Source organism: Aptenodytes patagonicus, chromosome 2 (assembly GCF_965638725.1).
Source record: "Aptenodytes patagonicus chromosome 2, bAptPat1.pri.cur, whole genome shotgun sequence".
Lineage (NCBI taxonomy): Eukaryota > Metazoa > Chordata > Aves > Sphenisciformes > Spheniscidae > Aptenodytes > Aptenodytes patagonicus.
In genome coordinates, this window is record NC_134950.1 from 96,446,887 (window position 1) to 96,465,206 (window position 18,320).

At 37.6% G+C, this 18,320-nt stretch overlaps 1 protein-coding gene across 2 annotated transcripts in view; it reads left to right on the forward strand.

Moving 5' to 3' along the window:
• CDYL (chromodomain Y like) overlaps positions 1-18,320 on the forward strand; it is a 109,384-nt gene that overhangs the window by 81,808 nt on the left and 9,256 nt on the right. The window contains exons 3-5 of one of the 2 annotated variants that reach the window (XM_076330478.1): positions 4,643-4,687; positions 16,018-16,274; positions 16,901-17,073. In XM_076330478.1, coding sequence (XP_076186593.1) covers positions 4,643-4,687; positions 16,018-16,274; positions 16,901-17,073 — 475 coding nt within the window. The remainder of the gene's footprint in view (positions 1-4,642; positions 4,688-16,017; positions 16,275-16,900; positions 17,074-18,320) is intronic. The other variant, XM_076330477.1, reaches the window with a different exon arrangement.

The following is an 18,320-nucleotide window of genomic DNA, read 5'->3' on the forward strand; positions in this document are numbered from 1 at the left end:
GTAGTATGACTGTACAGGGCCATCAGCACTAGCTCAGTAGTGAGCCTGTGTGGGACAAATGCTTTGGGTTTTGTAGAGGAATCCTGACTGGGAGAGGGGTTGTTTTCCAATGTCTTTGGAAGGAAAATAATTGTGAGAAGTTGTTTCCAATTGCCTTGTGACCACTGACACATGTAGTTTTTTAAGCTACCAAAGCAGAGTGAAATCACTGACAGACCCTTTCAAAGAGTGATCTTGAAACAGCACGGGCCTGAATTCAAGCCATTGGTTTCCCTTTACAACATAAGGGAAACATCTTTCCAATCTTAGAATTTAAGATTAAATAATTTCTGGCCTTCAGCTAAACGCATGTGGGACTAAAGTTATGATTAATTTTGAATTGACCTGTAGGATATAGCATTGGGTTTGTTCTACTTCAATTTTAACCTTCCTCAAGGAGAATCTATTGAGTTAAACGCTGTATTAGTGTTTGCAAACTTTATTATGTTTCTTATTTATCTTCGCTACAAGTAACATGAATAATATGTATTCAGGTTCATACAGCAAAATAATTAAAACTACTGCATTAACTCTAGTAATAAATACTATAATTATAGTACTCCTGAATGGTTATGGGCAACTTTTTTTTTTTTTTTTAACAATAGAAATTGTAACAAAAGCAGAGCTTACAACAGGGAAGAGCAGAATCCTATTTACAAATGAGTCCAACTTATTAAATGCACATCTGACTTTGTTTTGAAGCAGCATTTTTATTTTGGTTCAGAACAGTCTGAAAGGTGTTACATAGAAGGAGTAAATATGAAAACAAAAGAACCACCTCTTTAAGTTGTTTGTTGTGTCTCCAGTTCACCCTCTGGGCCAAAATCCATTATTTGCTCTTGATTGCTTCCTACTTCATCGTCATCATCATATTCATTTTTCATATGTTACAGGGAACGTATATAAGCTAGATGAAAAGCAAGGGGAAATTCTAAGCTTTAAACCTTAACTTTTTAAACCCTAACCATCCTAAAAGAAAGGGAAAGGCTTTGCTTGCTGGCCAGTATACAGAGAGTGACGCACGGTGAAGGACTTGTCTTTGGAAGGAGCAGTTGTGAGAGAACCATGCAGAGTGGCGCGGTGCGAGTCTCTCTGAAAACAAAGCTGTTTTGTGGGCTGGTAATGATGGGCAACACGTCATGGCATGTAGAAGGAATGTGTTTTCACATGAAGTCTACTATTTATTGTAGCTATTAGTTTAGAAAAAACAACTCTCCCAACAGCTTTAGAGGCTGTATCAGTTGCACCATTTTCTGTGTCCTCCAAAAGGCTGACGAGGCAGCAACTAAACAATCCCAAATCGGCTTTTTGAGTACATATTGTGCTAATGTAATTCTCGGAGATGTCAGGGCACTCTCTAACAACCTTTTCCAGGGGCTTACTGGAGCATTTGTTAGACTGATTTGTGGAGCCTCAGCCTGAACGTTATTCTCCTTTGCTATTCCATGCAGTTTACTCTAGAATTTATTATAGTCAAAAGTCATGCTGTAGGGACAGTCCCAGACCGAGCAGGCAGGGAAGTCCCTATTTGTGAAAAGGAGGTGATGAACAGTCGCGCTTCTCTGACTGTCCCTGTTCGTGCTTTGTCCCACTGCAGACTGTGGCAGCCTCAGCTGATGCGTGGCTTTACCCCCCACCTCACACGCTAGCTCATGTCTCAGCGGGACATCCTGTCCGCTTCTGATGCCATTTTCTTTTCTGTGACAACTTTTCTTGTTTCTTTGCTTTCTCGGTTAGCATTGACAAAATACAAATTGATGGCAGCAATGAAGCATGCTGTATTTCCCTCGCAGATACCTGCAACAACTTTTCTCATGATTTTTCTGTTTGGGCAAGCTTGAAGAGTTTACATCGCAGGCAGTTTTCTACAGTATAAATAAACGTTAGAAGATAGATTCACAGCAGGTTGTTTGTGGGGTTATTTTTTTAAATGCTTTAGATAGTAGAGCATGAAAGAGTATATAGCCCTACAATGATACCTGTTCCCTGAAGATTTCAATTCTGCCAGTTTCCTATCTGGATAAATAAGTAGCGTTGGAGTTTGTTTTGCAATACTGGGACTCGATCTCATAATTAAATAGTTTGCATGAGGAAATACCTACTCTTTTCTATAATTGTTATCTGCTAGTCAGTATATTATTTAAACTTGAGAGAAATGTGTTGCTGTTCTCTTTAGACGTGCTTTTCACGTTACTCTCGGCTATCCTGTCTTCTCCTTCCACCACTCCCTTCCCACACACTTGTGCTCCTGGCTTGGGCAGCAGCAGCGTTCAGGAATTGATCAAGCTGAAAGCTAACCCAGTGCACCCTGCAAAAATTTTTGGCTTGTTCCTGCTGTTAAATTAATTTCATCAGTTTTTGTGGGTTTTTTGGCATGTCTTCATTTGTTTATGTCAGTTTATTACTCCTTTCTTGCTACTTAGTCATAAGTTGATATTTCTCTCCAAATAATGAGCCCAGAGTAGGAAAACACTAATACTCTTTTCCGGATATTCTGCTGTAGTTGAACTTTTGTAAATTTGGTTTAGGATTCCAGTTGTCTTACTTAAGACTGGAAAAGGAAAGGAAAGTCAAACAGGGTAGAAACACTGATGATGGTAAATAGTTTTGAACTGGAATTTGGTTTAACTTTGGAAGCTCTTGTGGAATTGTTCAGCAGATGTATCAGTGGAGGGAGGGAAGGTATTAAGGAACCCAGCTGGCCTGTTTCTGGGTTAGACACAAATACCTGCGATGAATGGCTTGTTTCTGGTCTGGCAGACTATACAGGGAAGAAACAGAGCAGTGAAGGGAAACAAATCTTAATTTTTGTGTTATGTAAACTAGATTGGTACTTAAGTACCAGTAAGTAATTCGGTATGTGCTGCTTGCCCAGATCACAGGGGTATGGTGAGGTTCATGGAAGGTCCTTGGCTGATTTTCCTGAACTTGCCAGCTGAATGGAGTGCCACTCTGCTGGCAAGAACAATCGAGCCCAAGGACAGATGTGTGGCAGACTTCTTCCCTGTAGCAGGGGTGAACTTGGTTAATACATTTGCAGTGTTGGCCTGATCTGAGCCAGCATATGATTGTGCTGCTCCTTGCTCGTAGTCTCTTGCCTGGTTTGAAAGAAAGAAAAAAAAGAGGGGGGTGGGGGGGTGGGGAGTAATCCTTTTATTTATTATTATTAAACAAAACACCACATTCAGTCTTTTAGACATTTCAGTAAGCATATAATTTTGTTTAAGAATTAATGAAAAAGTAAGGTGATCCCACTGCAGCACTTTTGTTAATTATAACGATTCAAAGGAATACCTTGAAGATAAATTCCTTTGAGATCTCCATAGTATTTTAACTGAGCTGTGGGGAGAAATATCTGATGGTGTAGTATCTTCTGTGATGTAGCTATATTGGAAAAGTCATCTACCGTAGTAGAAATGGACAAGGTGTTTGGGTTTGTAAATCACCACTATGTTAATGTATAGATAATAACAGAATAGAAAACTATAAGCAATATCTTTGTTTCAGTTAACTATTAATCTTATGGCAACATAGTAGTGACATGGCAGCATATTCTGAGATCAATGGAGATGCAGAGTTTATTATAACTGTATATCAAACTCCCAATGACAGAGAATGTTATCGTTCTTATCATACAATAACCCTGAAATCCTTGTTACTAACTTCAACTTTTTGGCATCAATAGAAACTTTCATGTTTTAGGATCTTATAAAGTAAAATTAATTTCAGATAGTAAATTTTACTTTTCAATGTATTTTCACCTTTATATCACTAAGACTAATTCTATGTATACAGCTTCAATGCTGAGCAAAAGAGGGTTGCTCCTGTGTTGAGATATTATTTTTAAATCCCGAAATTTACATTAGATGTAAGTATACATGATAGGGAGGCTTCTGATGCATGTTTTGTAATGGTATGAAACTGCAAAATATTGGTAAAATATACGGCAAGTAATGAGTGAAGTCTTGTAAGAAGACGAAATTTCTCTGCAGTATCCAGTATGGCTCTCCTGAGTATTGCTTTGGATCCCCAGTAGGTTTTAATTGGAAGGGCACTTTTGAAACATGATTTTATGAGAGCTGTCTTTGTTTATAAACAGAAATAAACTGCAGAGGTTTAAAGCCTTTTTTTTTTTAGTTTTTTTCCAACTCTTTCTGAAACTACATCAATACAAGTTTTATTATTCAAGGTACCTTCCAAATTGGCTAGTCTTCAAGCAAGCAAGTCTTGGAGGTATTTCACTTACTATGATACATTTCCTATATACACGATCACATTTGTCTGTTTCTCTTTTTTTACTGTAAGTCAGCAATCTTGCCATGTTGAAGCCTTTTAGTCTGTCATTTGTTATATGTGCAATCTATTCATACTCATTATAAATCTCTTCTGGTTTCTTATGGCATGCTGGTTTCCCCACTAACATTTTAATCGACTTTGTAACTTACACTACATTTCACTCTTATTTTTGGTCTAACTCTCCTCTCTCTCTTATTATTACTATTTTTTTAATCACTGGAAAAATAATTTGTGTTTAGCATCTGTAACTATGAGAACTTTAGAGTTTTACTTTGCATTTCTAATACCCGTTCTTTATCTGTTTTAGCATCTCCCTGTATTCTTCCCAGTGTTCTTTACTTCCTATTTTCTTGTAAGTATAGCATATTCTATTTTTCCCTCAGTTCCTATTGACCTGTTTAACCATGTGGAGTTAATTGAAGCTGCATCTCACTCCTGAAGAAAATTATTCAATTACTGTATAAGTTTAGTTCCATTTATAGACCCTCTCCTTATGACTGGGGTGTCTTGCTATTTGCTAAAAAGTATTTATTTTTACATAACACATTTATCAAAAATTGCACAGCATTAATCTTGGTAGAAATTAAATTTCAATTCCATTTGCTGATACTGTCCTGTTTCTATTTTCTTTATTCTGTTTGTTTAGTGGTTGGAATCTGACTGGAACAGGTGGGTCCCTGGCAGGCTTCAGGAAACAACCAGTTGTGTAATTCATCTATCATTTTGTCTCATCTATGACGTGTTTTAAATGGTTTCCAAATTAAAATTGAGCTCCCAATTGTGACTAGTTATGTACTAGTCCCATTACTTGTGTGTACATGATCTTTGCTTTATTTAATAGTAATTCTTCTGTCTTTTATGTAGTGACTTCCTCTGGTATTTTTTGCTTCTCTGTGTATCCTTAATGGATTGTTTCCTAAGGCAAGATTCAGTATTTTGGGAGTCTACTATATCTAAAGATGTTCAGAGTCTGTCACTCATGAACCACCTCCTAGTAAATGTAAGTTCGAGCATAGCTTTATGAACTTCCCGTTGAACATCTGAGGCTCCAGCGCTGGACTTGGAATTGCAACAATTCCCAAGCCCAAAATTCAAACGGAGATTTCCCCACGCACGCACACACTTTCTCAAATTACCAGGTTATGGACCCAAGTCCTTCCATGCACTTGCAGTGATAATATTTTTTAAAATCTACAAATTGACTCTTGAACTACCATCACACCAGTATGACTCCTATGAAAACATGTGCTCCTACCTCCACCTTCAAGTAGTCAAATAAACCTTAGTTTCCTATTGCCAGCTACACAAGCTACAAAATTCTCTCTGAGGCCACTGCACACTTTGATTTAAAGCATCAGATATGATATACTTTGTTCTTGTTTTTGTGTAGCAACAGGCATTATGGTACCTAACTAAGCCTCCCTTGTTTTTGGCGCGGTTGATAGTAGTTACTAAGTCCTACTCTCTGAGATAGATCTTCACTGGTTTGTCTTTTTTAAACTTGTTCTGAAATTTGCCTTAAACCATATTGGTTTTTCTGTTTGTTGGGGTTTTTCTCTGCCACATCTGTAACTTCCTAATTTCTTGAAATTTGTTTTTCTTCAAAATTTCAGCCTCCTAGTGTTAGTCTTTGTAATCTCTTAGAGGCTGTGGTTTCATATTAATATATTGGTGCTGCTGAAACAGTATGTCCCTCTTAAATATCATAGTGCTTATTCTGTTGCTTCCTTAGCTGTCTCTTCTGATTAGCAATAGTGTCAATATTGCTACTTGTATTTTAATCTAGAGACATATAATTTCTGGAAAGAAAAAAAAAATCCAGTACTTTATAAAAGCAGATTTTTACAGGGGAAAGTAGCTTTTGGGGATTGGGACCACCTGTAACTGTAATAATCCTGGCTTCCATACTGACTTGCTCTGTAGCCTGAGGGAAGCTGCTTTAGCAGCTCTGCACCATTTTCTATGTATGGCAGCATGTGTTAACTACTTAATTAGTGCTTTCTGGAGGTATCAGTTTAGGTTTTTTGTCTGTAAGATTTTTCCCCTTGATAGACTGTTCTACTTCATTGACTGTTGTCATATTTATTGAAGCCTAAAGTCTTAAAGAGAAGCTGATTGCTTTCCTCAGCAATATGAAGAGCGTGCATGCAAACGCTACCCATGCATATGCGATCCATCCTGCTGTGTGAGGGCAGCTCACTGCCTTCAGTTCCTCTCAGCTGCTGGCTGAGGTTGGAGCATTGCCTTCTCTGTTCACTGCTTTTGGCTCTGGTTATCTTCTTGTGACTTACCCTGGGCGTGTTTATTTGATTTATTTGTTTACCACTATATTCTTGATTTCAAAATTTGATGAAAATGTGTTGTTACGATGGGTGTTTCCCCAAGACTCATGGCCATGTTCAAGAGCTTTGCTATCTCTGCAAATCCCACAACATGGAGACCCATACCATTTGTACTGGGGTCAAGCTGTGGGGCAAGATGATGCGAAGACAAACGGCTCGTATGTTTTCTAGTAGTTGCCTGCAGTGATACAGGACAAAGCCTAATTGAGGGAGGATATCATAAGTTTTCCTCGTGCAAAGCATCTGATTCAAGTCTTTTACTCTCAGTCTCCTACTGTTGACTTTAGGACTTTCTCTGGGTTGTTTTTTGTTTTGGGTGGGTTTTTTTTTTGTTTTAATTATTATTATTTAATATAGGAAGAATAAAGAATTCTGGATATTCTCCAGTTCAGGCATGTCCTCACAGACCTGCTGATCCTAGCTAGTGTTGCCAAAAACAAACGGGAGAGATCAGATTCAGCTTGAGAGCACAGGTTGTATTTACTTACTCCTTCCATCGTGCCTCACTTCAGCTGTTGCCAGTAGATCGTATTTGGGATTTATTCCTTTCCAACAATATAAAAGGACAAATTTGGCAAGGTGATCCACTGTTCTGAATCACTTTTTCAGTTCAGGGCATCTAACTATCCAGCACCTGTTGCATGGGATACCCAAAGATAACCTTTCATCATCCTTCATCCTGCTTTTAATGTGGGCTTATTTTCCTAGAATATTGGGAAAACCAGGGGAGAGATTGCCTCTAGAACAATTTGTGAATGCCTCTCTAGATGTGGTGTAAATAGCAGTTCTGTGCTTTGCCTTTTAAAAGCAGGGTCTTTAAGAAATCTTCTTGGCTCGAAACCTTGACTGTCCAGTGGAGACTGCTTTCTGTTGAGTACCCCTGAATCAAAAGTAAGCACCTGCTTGGCACATGCATTTCTGAATGTGTCATTCATCTCTAAGAGGTACCCAAAAGCCTCAGGTGAAGACTCAAGAGATGACTCCTTTGTGCTTCCCTTTCCCACCCCAGCCAGTTATTTCTGTTGAGGTCAGTACTTTCTGATAAGGGGGTGTTGCTGCAGAATTAGCGTGCCTGTGTTAGTAGCAGCCAGCAATGTTATGTATTACAGGCTACCCAAGTATAGGGTATATCTGGCCGTGTTAAGGCACACAGCTGCGTGCACTTGTGGACTGGAAGATGGCCTCTGTGCTGCAAGCTCGTATGGCTTCAGGTAATCTATTCATTGGCCACCTCTTAATGAACCTGTTGCTGAATGTCCCACAGGAGGTCGAGACAGCTTCTATTAATGACAGATGTCAGGGAGTGGCTGGAAAGGCACACATAGCTTCTTGAGGTAGATATGTAAAAACAGAGATGCTTCTTCAAAGCAGGGATGCTCAGGCCAGATACTCTCCCGTAAAGCTCAATACATACAGATCAGTGTCCTGAACCTCTGAAAGTGCTCTAGCCCTATTTGCCTACTACTTTTCTCCACTGAAATGCCAAATGTTTCTGTGGGCAGTTGTGAATGGAGCTCTTGCAAACTCTGGTGTTTAAAGCCTCATCTCTGTGGTAAGAATGAAATGTGAATACTTACTGACATGTTTTCAAAAAGAAGGTAGATGAAAGTATTCTGCCAACATAGTGGTGCTATACCCATCTATCTAAATCTCATTAATAATTTAGCTAAATGTTTTAGAAAGTTTTGATGTCCTTACAAGAATTATGTCATGTGTACATGGCATGTGTATGTTTGTGTCTATACAGGAAACCGCCTGGGATGTCTTTTGGCAGTATCTGTTCTAGGCTAGCCTTACATTAGGGCACTCTTATTGCACAGGAAGAGAGCCATTTTTTAGATCACTTTGGGGATAGGGTTAAATTGCAATGCAGTGCTCTTAATATAGAATGTGTTCACCTTTGGAGTTAGTGTGAAATAGCTGGGTCTACTTCAAGTTTAAACCTTAGCCTATTTTGCAATAGCTTTCCTCCATAGATGAGCCCTGAGAGATGTCCTTACTTAGCTCTCAAATTTGAGAGCATTTCGAATGAACGCTGTGGTATCATAACCTGCAGCTCCAAGAATATCAAGGGACAAGATAGCAGAGTTCCTCCGTATGAAATGTTCCCAGTGTTAAAAGGTCCCAAAAAGGAGTCTGTAACCTGGGGAAGGTTTTTCTCATTTGTATTTATTTGTGAGAAAAAGAAATATGACTAACACTTTGCTTCTCCCATCAAATACTTCAGTGCATGCTACTGTGAAACATGGCTGGGATTTTTTGATTGGAGTAATATCAGAGGGGCTTGGGGATTTATTTTTTCTTTTTTGTCTTACAGCCACCTTGAATAACAGCTGAAATAGTGAGAATGATCACGTGCCCTGTTTTCTGTTTGTCAGTAGCATCCTGATTATAGATGAAAAATCACTCCAAAATGAGTCTAAAACTGAAGGGGAAGGGGAGGAGAGAGCAATCCTAATTTATCTTGATGCCATGATAAAGGAGAAAAGAATTTGCTCATCTGAGGAGTGTCTGTTTATATATTTCCAGTGAAATAATAAGAATGGAGATGTACTTGGAAAGCCTTTTGCAGTTCTTACAAGGGGGGCATTTTTTTCCACTGTAGGACAGTGTGTGTAAAGTTTACTTAATACCTTGTGCATAAAAATGCAGAGGTCCTTTTCAAAGGCAGTAAAACTTAATCAGACTTTCTAAGAGCTTTGTTGCCAAATTATATATTATTAATGTTATCCTTGTTTTTATGGGCATGGTCTTCACAAGCATTAGGTCTAGTATTTTGTTATTCCCATCTTTTTAAAGTATGTAAACTTTCATTTATTTCTGCTTATGTGACTTAAAATAGTCAGACTAAGGTAAACCTATTTAACTTGAGGGTGGAGAAATGCCATTTTCTGTTGTAACGATTGCCCGCTTTCAGTAGTAAAATTTCATGTTCTGATTAGCTGCATTTTTGGTTGACATTACAATTTTATCTTTACGTGGATGCTTATGCTCCGAGAAGGGAAGACACTCAAAAGCAAAAATAATTAAGTAGCCTATGACGTATGTACAATGCGGCCAGTAATGCTGCCATCTTCCTAACAGTATCATTGTAAACATGTAAATACATTTGATGCTGTAAGTGATCAAAGAAACAGAGAAAACTATCTACAGAAGGAAAAAAATGGCTACTATAGACCATATCACTCTAAATGTGACATGGCAGCCAAGGTAAAAATTGGTGTAGGATTGAAAGACTTTTAATCAAGTAGAGACACATTACCAAGGATACGTGGTTGTATGTGTGTGTTTCTCTTCTCATGTTAATCTTGTCCACAACAACGGTGTCCTGTAAGAAACATGGATTTTATAGGAGCGGTGTTTCAAAGTGGCATTTAAAATTAACACCTATACAAAATATAAGGAAGAGAGGAATTAAGGGCATGAGAAAGTGGCTTTTTTTAGGAATTGAAGATAGACATTGATAACCAAGCCTGCCAGCCGCTGCAGGACTGTTTACTGCTGAGTTGTAGTTACCTATTGCTGATGTTTCACCACGTACTACCACAACAATTTGCCTGTTAGTCTGTGCTCAAAACCCACATTCTTTGTGTATGGAAAGGTGACATGTGCAAAAACAACAGAAGGTGGCTGAAGAACATCTAGTGGTTCCCTACGTAACTATTTCCTGGAAACAGAATCAAGAAGTGGTTAACTTTATTTGAAAAGATAAAAGTTAGTGCGCACACACACACCCCCCCTCCCAACAGTAAGAGTTTTGGGGAGGGCTCAATGCCAGTGGCAGGGTATCACAGTGATCAGCAGCCCCTAATTTGAAGAAGTATGACCATTTCCCCACCCCTTTCTCCTCCCAGGCATCTTTGGGGATGCTTGTTCTAATGCTGGGGTATGTGCAGATTATTACTGGTAGCACTGTTTTGTGTGCTGCATCAATATAACAACGTGTTCTGGAAGAATGTAAGTAAAGTGTGTCTTTCTTTCATTAATGACCTATACCTTCTGAACACTCTTTCAGAAACACAGAGCAAAACAGTATTTTCAGTGAAATATACAATAAATTCAGAAATTTTTTTCTTCTTACAGATATTTATAGTGACATTTCAAAGGAAGCTGGAACTTTTGTTTGATTCCAAAATGTAAGTGCTGTAAATACATATAGTCAGACAAAAACCGGGCACATATATAGGTTTTTTAGAACCCTCATTTTGAATTTCTATAATCTGTGCCAATACACTGCAATTCTAAGAAATATTTGCTGTGTAATTGTTGAAACAGAGGTAGAAAAATTACTGGAAACTTAATATATTATGTTTGCATTGTAGTACCGCTGTCTGGAGCTGGTGTCTCATAGTGTGAAATATTTGATGTAGTGCAGAGTTAAGACTGGAAAAGCTTAACGGTGTTTACAGTTAGAGCTTGCTAGTACATATGAACGTATAGCAAAACACTACTGTTTGTTGGCAAAAAGGGAACACGAGACAACCTGTGCTGGACAACTGACATGAAGTCTTGTGGATTATGTATACAGGGGACTATAAAGCAGTGAAAGTATAGAAAGGACTTTGGAAAAAAATACAACTTACTTCTAGCGCTGGTTTTGTTTTTTCTTTAAATTTAATTTTTTTTTTTCCCAGTCAGTTTTGCAGATCATATTTTTCCCTCTCCGGTACTTGAGTTGTAATCAGTTACAATTCCAGTGTTATTTTTGTTGTTTTTCGTCACTTAGTGTAGGAGAGGACGTGGTTGGTGCATGAGGATACTGGAAAAGCATGAGGGTCCCTGAAACTCCTTGTGAGCACTGCAGATGTATCTGAAAATACTGAATGATTTTGTGATTAAAATGAGAGATTACTTTCAGCACAGATGAATGCCGAGCAATGAGGAGGGGACAAAACAGACTTCTAGGCAAAACTGTGCCTATAGGAAAACATAAAACCATGCCTGGACAATGACTGGTTCCTGGCTACGTGTTACTGCTCAGGAAAAGGGCATTGGGTTTGTTTTGGGTAGCCTTCTGCAAACACCTGCTCAGTACTAATTTAAAAAAAACAGACAAAACCAAATAAATTGTTAGAAATTATTATGGAAAAGCAGTAGAGGACAAAAGAGAAGGCTCGAATATGCCACATTATAAATCCCCATGTTGAATATTGTGTGCCATTGGACCCTGTTCCAAGATTTAGTAGAAGAGGAAAAGGCATGGAGAAGAATGACAGGCTTGGGCTGGCTTCTGGAAGAAGAAAGGGTAAATAAGATTGGGACTAATCAATCTGGAGAAGGGATATGATGAAAGGGGTGAAGAAAGTGAAGATGGACGTTGCAGAACTTACTGCAAAAAGATACTTTGGAAGACAAAACCGTAGTGGTTTCAGAAGTAAATTGGACAGTCCTGTGGGGGATAAGGATTTAATTACATGGGTTTGGGTGCATCCTATGGCTCTGGGCATGCAAACTTTAGGAATCCCTAAATTTCTGGTGGCTGGAGTTGGGGAAAATACTCAGCATCGTTCACACCTCCTGTCTTCTTATGCTCATTCCTTAGACATCTGTGCTAAGCCTTTCAGGAACAGCGTACTCTGTCAGACAAACCTTTGAATTAAGAGTACTGGCACTAGTACATGTGTACTCGAAAAGAAGTGTGCAAAAGAGGCTTGGCTGTCGTTAGAGCACCTGTTGCGATGTGTCCCCAGTATTGTTGCAGGGAGGGGAGTGTTCATACTCAAGGCTTGCTATGTAAGCTAAACTGAACTTCTCAAGAATTTGGGAGACAATAAGAGTGAGGCACGAATAGCTTAGAGAGGAGCTTGGGATTGTAACTTTTGGATTGTTGTGTGTTACTTGTTTTGTTTTTAACTCTGTTTATATGTCTGCCACCGTGCATTTTAATTGTTATCCCCCTCATATTTTGGAGAGGTGGCTTTTTTTCTGTCTTCTGCCAGTGGAATGGGGATGATGATACCTTTGCTGTTCTGCCCCTTTTCCAACTTCTGTATTTTGTCTGTCTTCCTTTTGAATAAGACCAGTTCCTTTCTTACCTGTTGCCCATAGCTTGCTTTTTTTCTGTAAGAGCAGCTGCATGAAAATGGTGACTGTTAATCAGGTTTTGATCAGCAGCTGCAAAACCAAGAAGTTCTCTTCATTTCCTTTTGCATCTGTATGGTGAAGCTTTGCGTAGTAGTAGTATGTCTTCACCTTTGAGAAGATCACATTACATTAACAGTTTGCAGTTGGAAGGGTTCTTTGTAATTATAAGAGCTGTTTGTTTATGTCTTAAACAAACATAGTTCTGCATTAGTTGACAATATCCAGGGTAAATTGTCTTTTTTCCAAGCCCAAGGAGAGGCCTGTGGGTGTTTTTTTGTCTTTGATATGCTACATCTAGTAACGTATTAAACTGCAGAACTGCTTTTGGTTTGTTATGAAATCTATATTTTAAAATTGTAAAATATAGCTGTAATTAACCTGAAAGTAAGTAACCTCAATGCAGAATTTTCATGTGAGGAAATCTATTGCAATACAGTTAATTCTCTCTGGCACTTTTTTATTTTCATCCTCGTTTGCTGCAACACATGTCCGAGACTGTCCAGTGATGTAACCGTTGCCTATTTATATATAGCATGAAGTGTTGCTTTACATCTTTGAGTTGTCGCTTCACTTTTGAGGACCGAATGCCAAAAGAAAGAGCCCCCTACACTTTAAGGTGTAGAAGGTCACAAACTTACAGCGATAGTGACAAACACTAATGAACGTATTTTAGCTCTGTCGGTGCCGTTTTCTAATCCGTACCAGCTGGCCAAATCTCCCTGCGCAGAGGTACAGTTTCTGAAGCTGACAGGCTTTTGATTCTGGTCGAAGTATCCTAGAAGTGTGTTTACAAGATTGGATGTAGGAGACTTCTTCCACTGAACTGCAGCTGTCCCTTGTTTGTGGTTTGAAACTGCAACTATTGACAAGTGCAGACAGAGTTTATATGAACTCAGAAGGTCTCTTGCCAATTCAATAAGCCTGAAAAGTGGTGTGTGGTATTTACATCTTGGTCTCTCTCGCCAAAGGTTTTGTCTCTCAAAGTGTATAATCATTGCCTCTTACATCTCAAAAGTAATTTTCTGGTATTTGAGTATGTCTTTGGAAGTGTGAATCATGGGAAAAGATCTACTCAAAGCTCTTACACAAGTTTACTGACTCTTTTTTTTGGCTTGGTCTAGTCTATTGTGCTCTCCTGGTTCTCCACTTTTTTCACTATGGCTGGGACAGAGGCCATAAAATCTTCTATCAGGGTTTAGAAATCGGAGGTGATTTCAGTTGTTTTAATTTACCTCTCCTATGGAAAAACAAACCATTGCGGCCAGTGATACCATTTCATCTGGTGTTCCTAATGAAATATAGGCAAACAGTCGTGTTCCTGCAAATTCCCTTCGAAGGAAATTCTTTTAAAGGAATGTAATCAACGTAGGGTGGTTTACAAGGGAAAAGTATCGAAAACATCCCTCATCAATTTCATATTTGGTATGCATCAAATTTTTATTTATTCTGCTGAAATGAAAAAAGGAATTTGATAAGCTGTGAAAAACTTAGGAATAAATGTGAAACTTCTGTGACAATATAAAATATTAATTTTCCATTTCATTTTGTTCACCTCTGTCTCTGAGACTGATCACAAACTGAATTCAGTTTCTTACTCTTCACTTAAAGACAAGAAGATTTTTCAATTGTTTAAACTTCTTCACAAAAAGTGATATGGTAAGAGGATTAAATCACTAATACAACAAAGACTTTAAAAAGTAAAATAAAACCTTATTATTGTATAGCTCATTTGACAGACAACTTGCCTAATTAATCATAACACTTATAATCAAAGATTTACTTATTTTAACATTTGATAGAAAGACTGTATCTGAAGGCAGTTTCTGAAATACAAATAGAAAAACATATAATGTTCTAAATTTTAATTTCATTAGTCTTTCTCTTAATCTCTCTCTCATACTTCATATGGGTCAAAGTAAGCAACATTTGAATACAGCTAAAATGTGGAGATATAGGATATTCCATTTATTTAGGTGAGCCTGTTTAATGTCTTCACTGGACCCACAAGTGTTTGAAGTATCTTGTAAAAAAGAAAAAAAAAGCATAGCATTGCATATTACTAGAACTTTAAAAATACAGATTCTTCAGAAAGATAATGATGAATTAAGCAAGATGCATCAATGGTGTTTAATTAACAACTTACTTATATGTGGTTTAACTGTACTTTTTTAAGACAACATATGCATGATGTTCTGAAGTACCTGTTTGTGAGATAAGGGCTGTGGGTTTCCAGTAGATTTTAACAAAGTCTCAGACCTCAGTTTTCAGAAAAAGGCTTTCAAAACTTTCCTATCTTGGCCTGTAACACACTTTTCCAACATTTTTAACCCTACTGTCCCCTCCCCCCATGCATACTCCATTACTTTAATCTGACAAATTTTATGGAGATTTTACGTGGAGACTTTAACATACAGATGGATTATAGATCCAAGATGGTCTCTTATTTTCTCTTATGAATGCTAATTATTTGGTATTGTGTTTCGAATGTGGAGTACAGAAAAATCTGTCCCTTCAGTGTCATGAGGAATGGCCTGTTTACTTGCATGCCTTCAAATTCTATTTAAGTGACTGGGAACAAGACCAGAAAGACATAATGCTCTATTTGCCAATTCTAATAGCAAAAATTGTTTAGACTTGAGGAATAGCTCATTGTCTATGAATCCATTAAAATATCCATCACTGCATGCGTCTTGTTTCCCTTTCACAGAAGCATAGTCTGTATTTCTTCATTTCCATTTTTCTTTAATGACTATTATGCTTTATATGATTTGCAAATCAAGTTCTTTATTTGGCTTATTATAAGTGTCGTTTTCTTCTGTATATTAACTTCTCCTGGCATTTGAAGCAAAAGGCTTCTGCTTTCTCTTTGCAATCTTGATGCTGTTAGACAACTTAAAGATGTTGGAAAGGGAGAAAGCAGAGAGTTAACCTACTGAAGTGTATTGGTATTAGGAACGTTAAATAAACCTTTCCCTTCCTTCTAAAAATAAGTATGTGATGATTAGTCTGTTTGGCTTGTTTAAAATGTATTTTCTCACAACTGTAAAATGAATTTGTTGGATCCCTTTGTCACTTTAATCTTGCTCTGTGCACAGTGCCTATTTCTGTAACATTTCAGTAACTTCCAGGGGACCGAGTTTCATATTTACTGTGTGTTCTTAGTATGACTGGTGTGTTTTCATGCTAATGGGGATTTTGAAACTGCTGAGCTAATAAAATGTAATTAATAGCATGTTATTGTTTAAACTATTTCCAGGTACATCCACCTTTATGGAAGCATTAGCAGCCAATGGTACAACCAACATACAGACATCTGTAACAGGAGTGACAGCCAGCAAGCGGAGGTTTATTGATGACAGGAGAGATCAACCTTTTGATAAAAGGCTACGTTTCAGCGTGAGACAAACGGAGAGTGCGTACCGGTACAGAGACATTGTTGTCAGGAAACAAGATGGATTCACACACATTTTGCTATCAACAAAATCATCTGAAAATAATTCACTAAATCCAGAGGTCAGAACAATTCTGATTTTGCGGGGGGAAGGGTGCTGAGGGAATTCTAAGTCTCTGCCTAATTTATGCCTGTTACTCAGGCACAAACATACACAAAACAAGATTCAGGTTGTTGCTTGCGAGATGTTACACATAACCTGACTTTAACTGTAATTCAGTTGAGTTTTAACTATGTTATCTGAACATGTAGATGTACTGTCTTTTATAAGACGTGGCGATTTATGAAGTGCTACTTGAAACAAGCTTTAGCCTGAATTAAGGGTTGTTTGTTTGGGTTTGGTGTTTTTTTTTTTTTTCTGAACTGGTTGCATATGCCATCTGCTGTCCAAATTACAGAAATGCTGAATGAGTGCTTTAGTTACAGATAACATCTAATAGATCTTTTCTTAATGATTTCATTATCTTAGTCTAATTACATTTTTGAAATGCAAAGCTTCTAATACTTTTTTTTAACTTTCTTATTTTGGGATAATGAAAAAAGTTAACTTTTCTTATATGATGGTTGAGTGGATCCTAAGGAAAAATTAACGATGCCAAAGATTTCATGGAGGGAGGAGGGGAGGAGAACAGTATGCTACTTTTTAATGATGTAATAAAAAGACTCTAATGAATTTTTGATTTTTCAGGTAATGAAGGAAGTCCAAAGTGCACTGAACACAGCAGCTGCAGATGACAGTAAACTTGTCCTGTTCAGTGCAGTTGGTAGCATTTTCTGCTGTGGTCTTGATTTTATTTATTTTATACGACGTTTAACCGATGATAGAAAAAAGGAAAGCACTAAGATGGCAGAAGCTATTAGGTATGTAAGATTGTCTTCAGTCATCTGAGTGGCTATTCTTCATTGTGTAGTCTGGCTTGTTTTATCTTTTTTTTTTTTTTTAATATATTTGAAAAGCCTCTAATTCAACAAGATCTCAGATGCTCACCTGTTACGTGATTTAGTGTGCAGGACTTCTTTATACTCCCTGTCCCTTTCTATTTGGGTTGTCATTTCACGCATCACTACTTTTACTACTAAAATTAACTATGAAAACTGGTAGTATGGTAATGCTCCTCCAGTTGAAACCAATTTTAAAAGACTTAAACAGCCATAGGGTTTCAGGAAAACAAATTTAGGACACACGAATAGAAGATGTGCATTGAATGAGTAACAATATAGTACATTCAGAGCGGTGGAATGATAGATATTTTAGAGGAGTAGATTAATACTAGTGAACATCATCCCAACACTAGGTACCAAACCTAAGCAAACAAAATGAGCTGAACTACTACAAACTAGAAGAATATATATGGAAAAAGGTATGGATCCTAGACAGATATGTTTTAACAATACAAACAAGTAGCTTATCATTTGAACGCTGGTTTTGAGGGCCTGGGCTCTTGGATTAGCTCTTGTATGTTTCCGGAATATCTATGTTTCTTCAGAGACCATGTTCTGTTGTTGTTATCAATATTCATGTCCCTAAAAAGGGCCTTGTAACATGTAAAGCCTGTTTCATTGGAGGCACAATTGGCTCACACAGATGATAATAGTTAGTTTTTTCAAAGGAAAATTTTCAGTCATTCCATGTAAAAGTTGCTCATGCAGTGACTTCAGATGCGGCTAGGGGACAGAGGCTCTTAACACTGAGCTTCTGTCACTAGTTTAATTCAGGCCCTTCCAGAAACCTGATTTGTCACCTATTATTCAATGTTAATAAAATGGATAAAGGTAACTTAAAACACCTACGAATCTAATAATGGTATTTTTCATATATATGCTAGAGATGGTCCCCTCTGGAATATTCAGACATGATTAAAATTATCTTAAGTCTCTGGATGGGATGTTTGTATGACAGCTTGCATAAGATGATTCCAGTAGATAAATGCAAAAAAATTTCTATTTCCATTCACTAGAATGAGTTAAGAAGTGTGATAACCTTTAGTGATGGACGCAATATAGTAAAAATGTCCTGTTTTGCAGAAATAGAAAAACACGTAACGCAGATAAAGAGCAAACTTCAAAATTACCACTAAATCCCCCCTTTTTTAAAATTTTGATAAAAA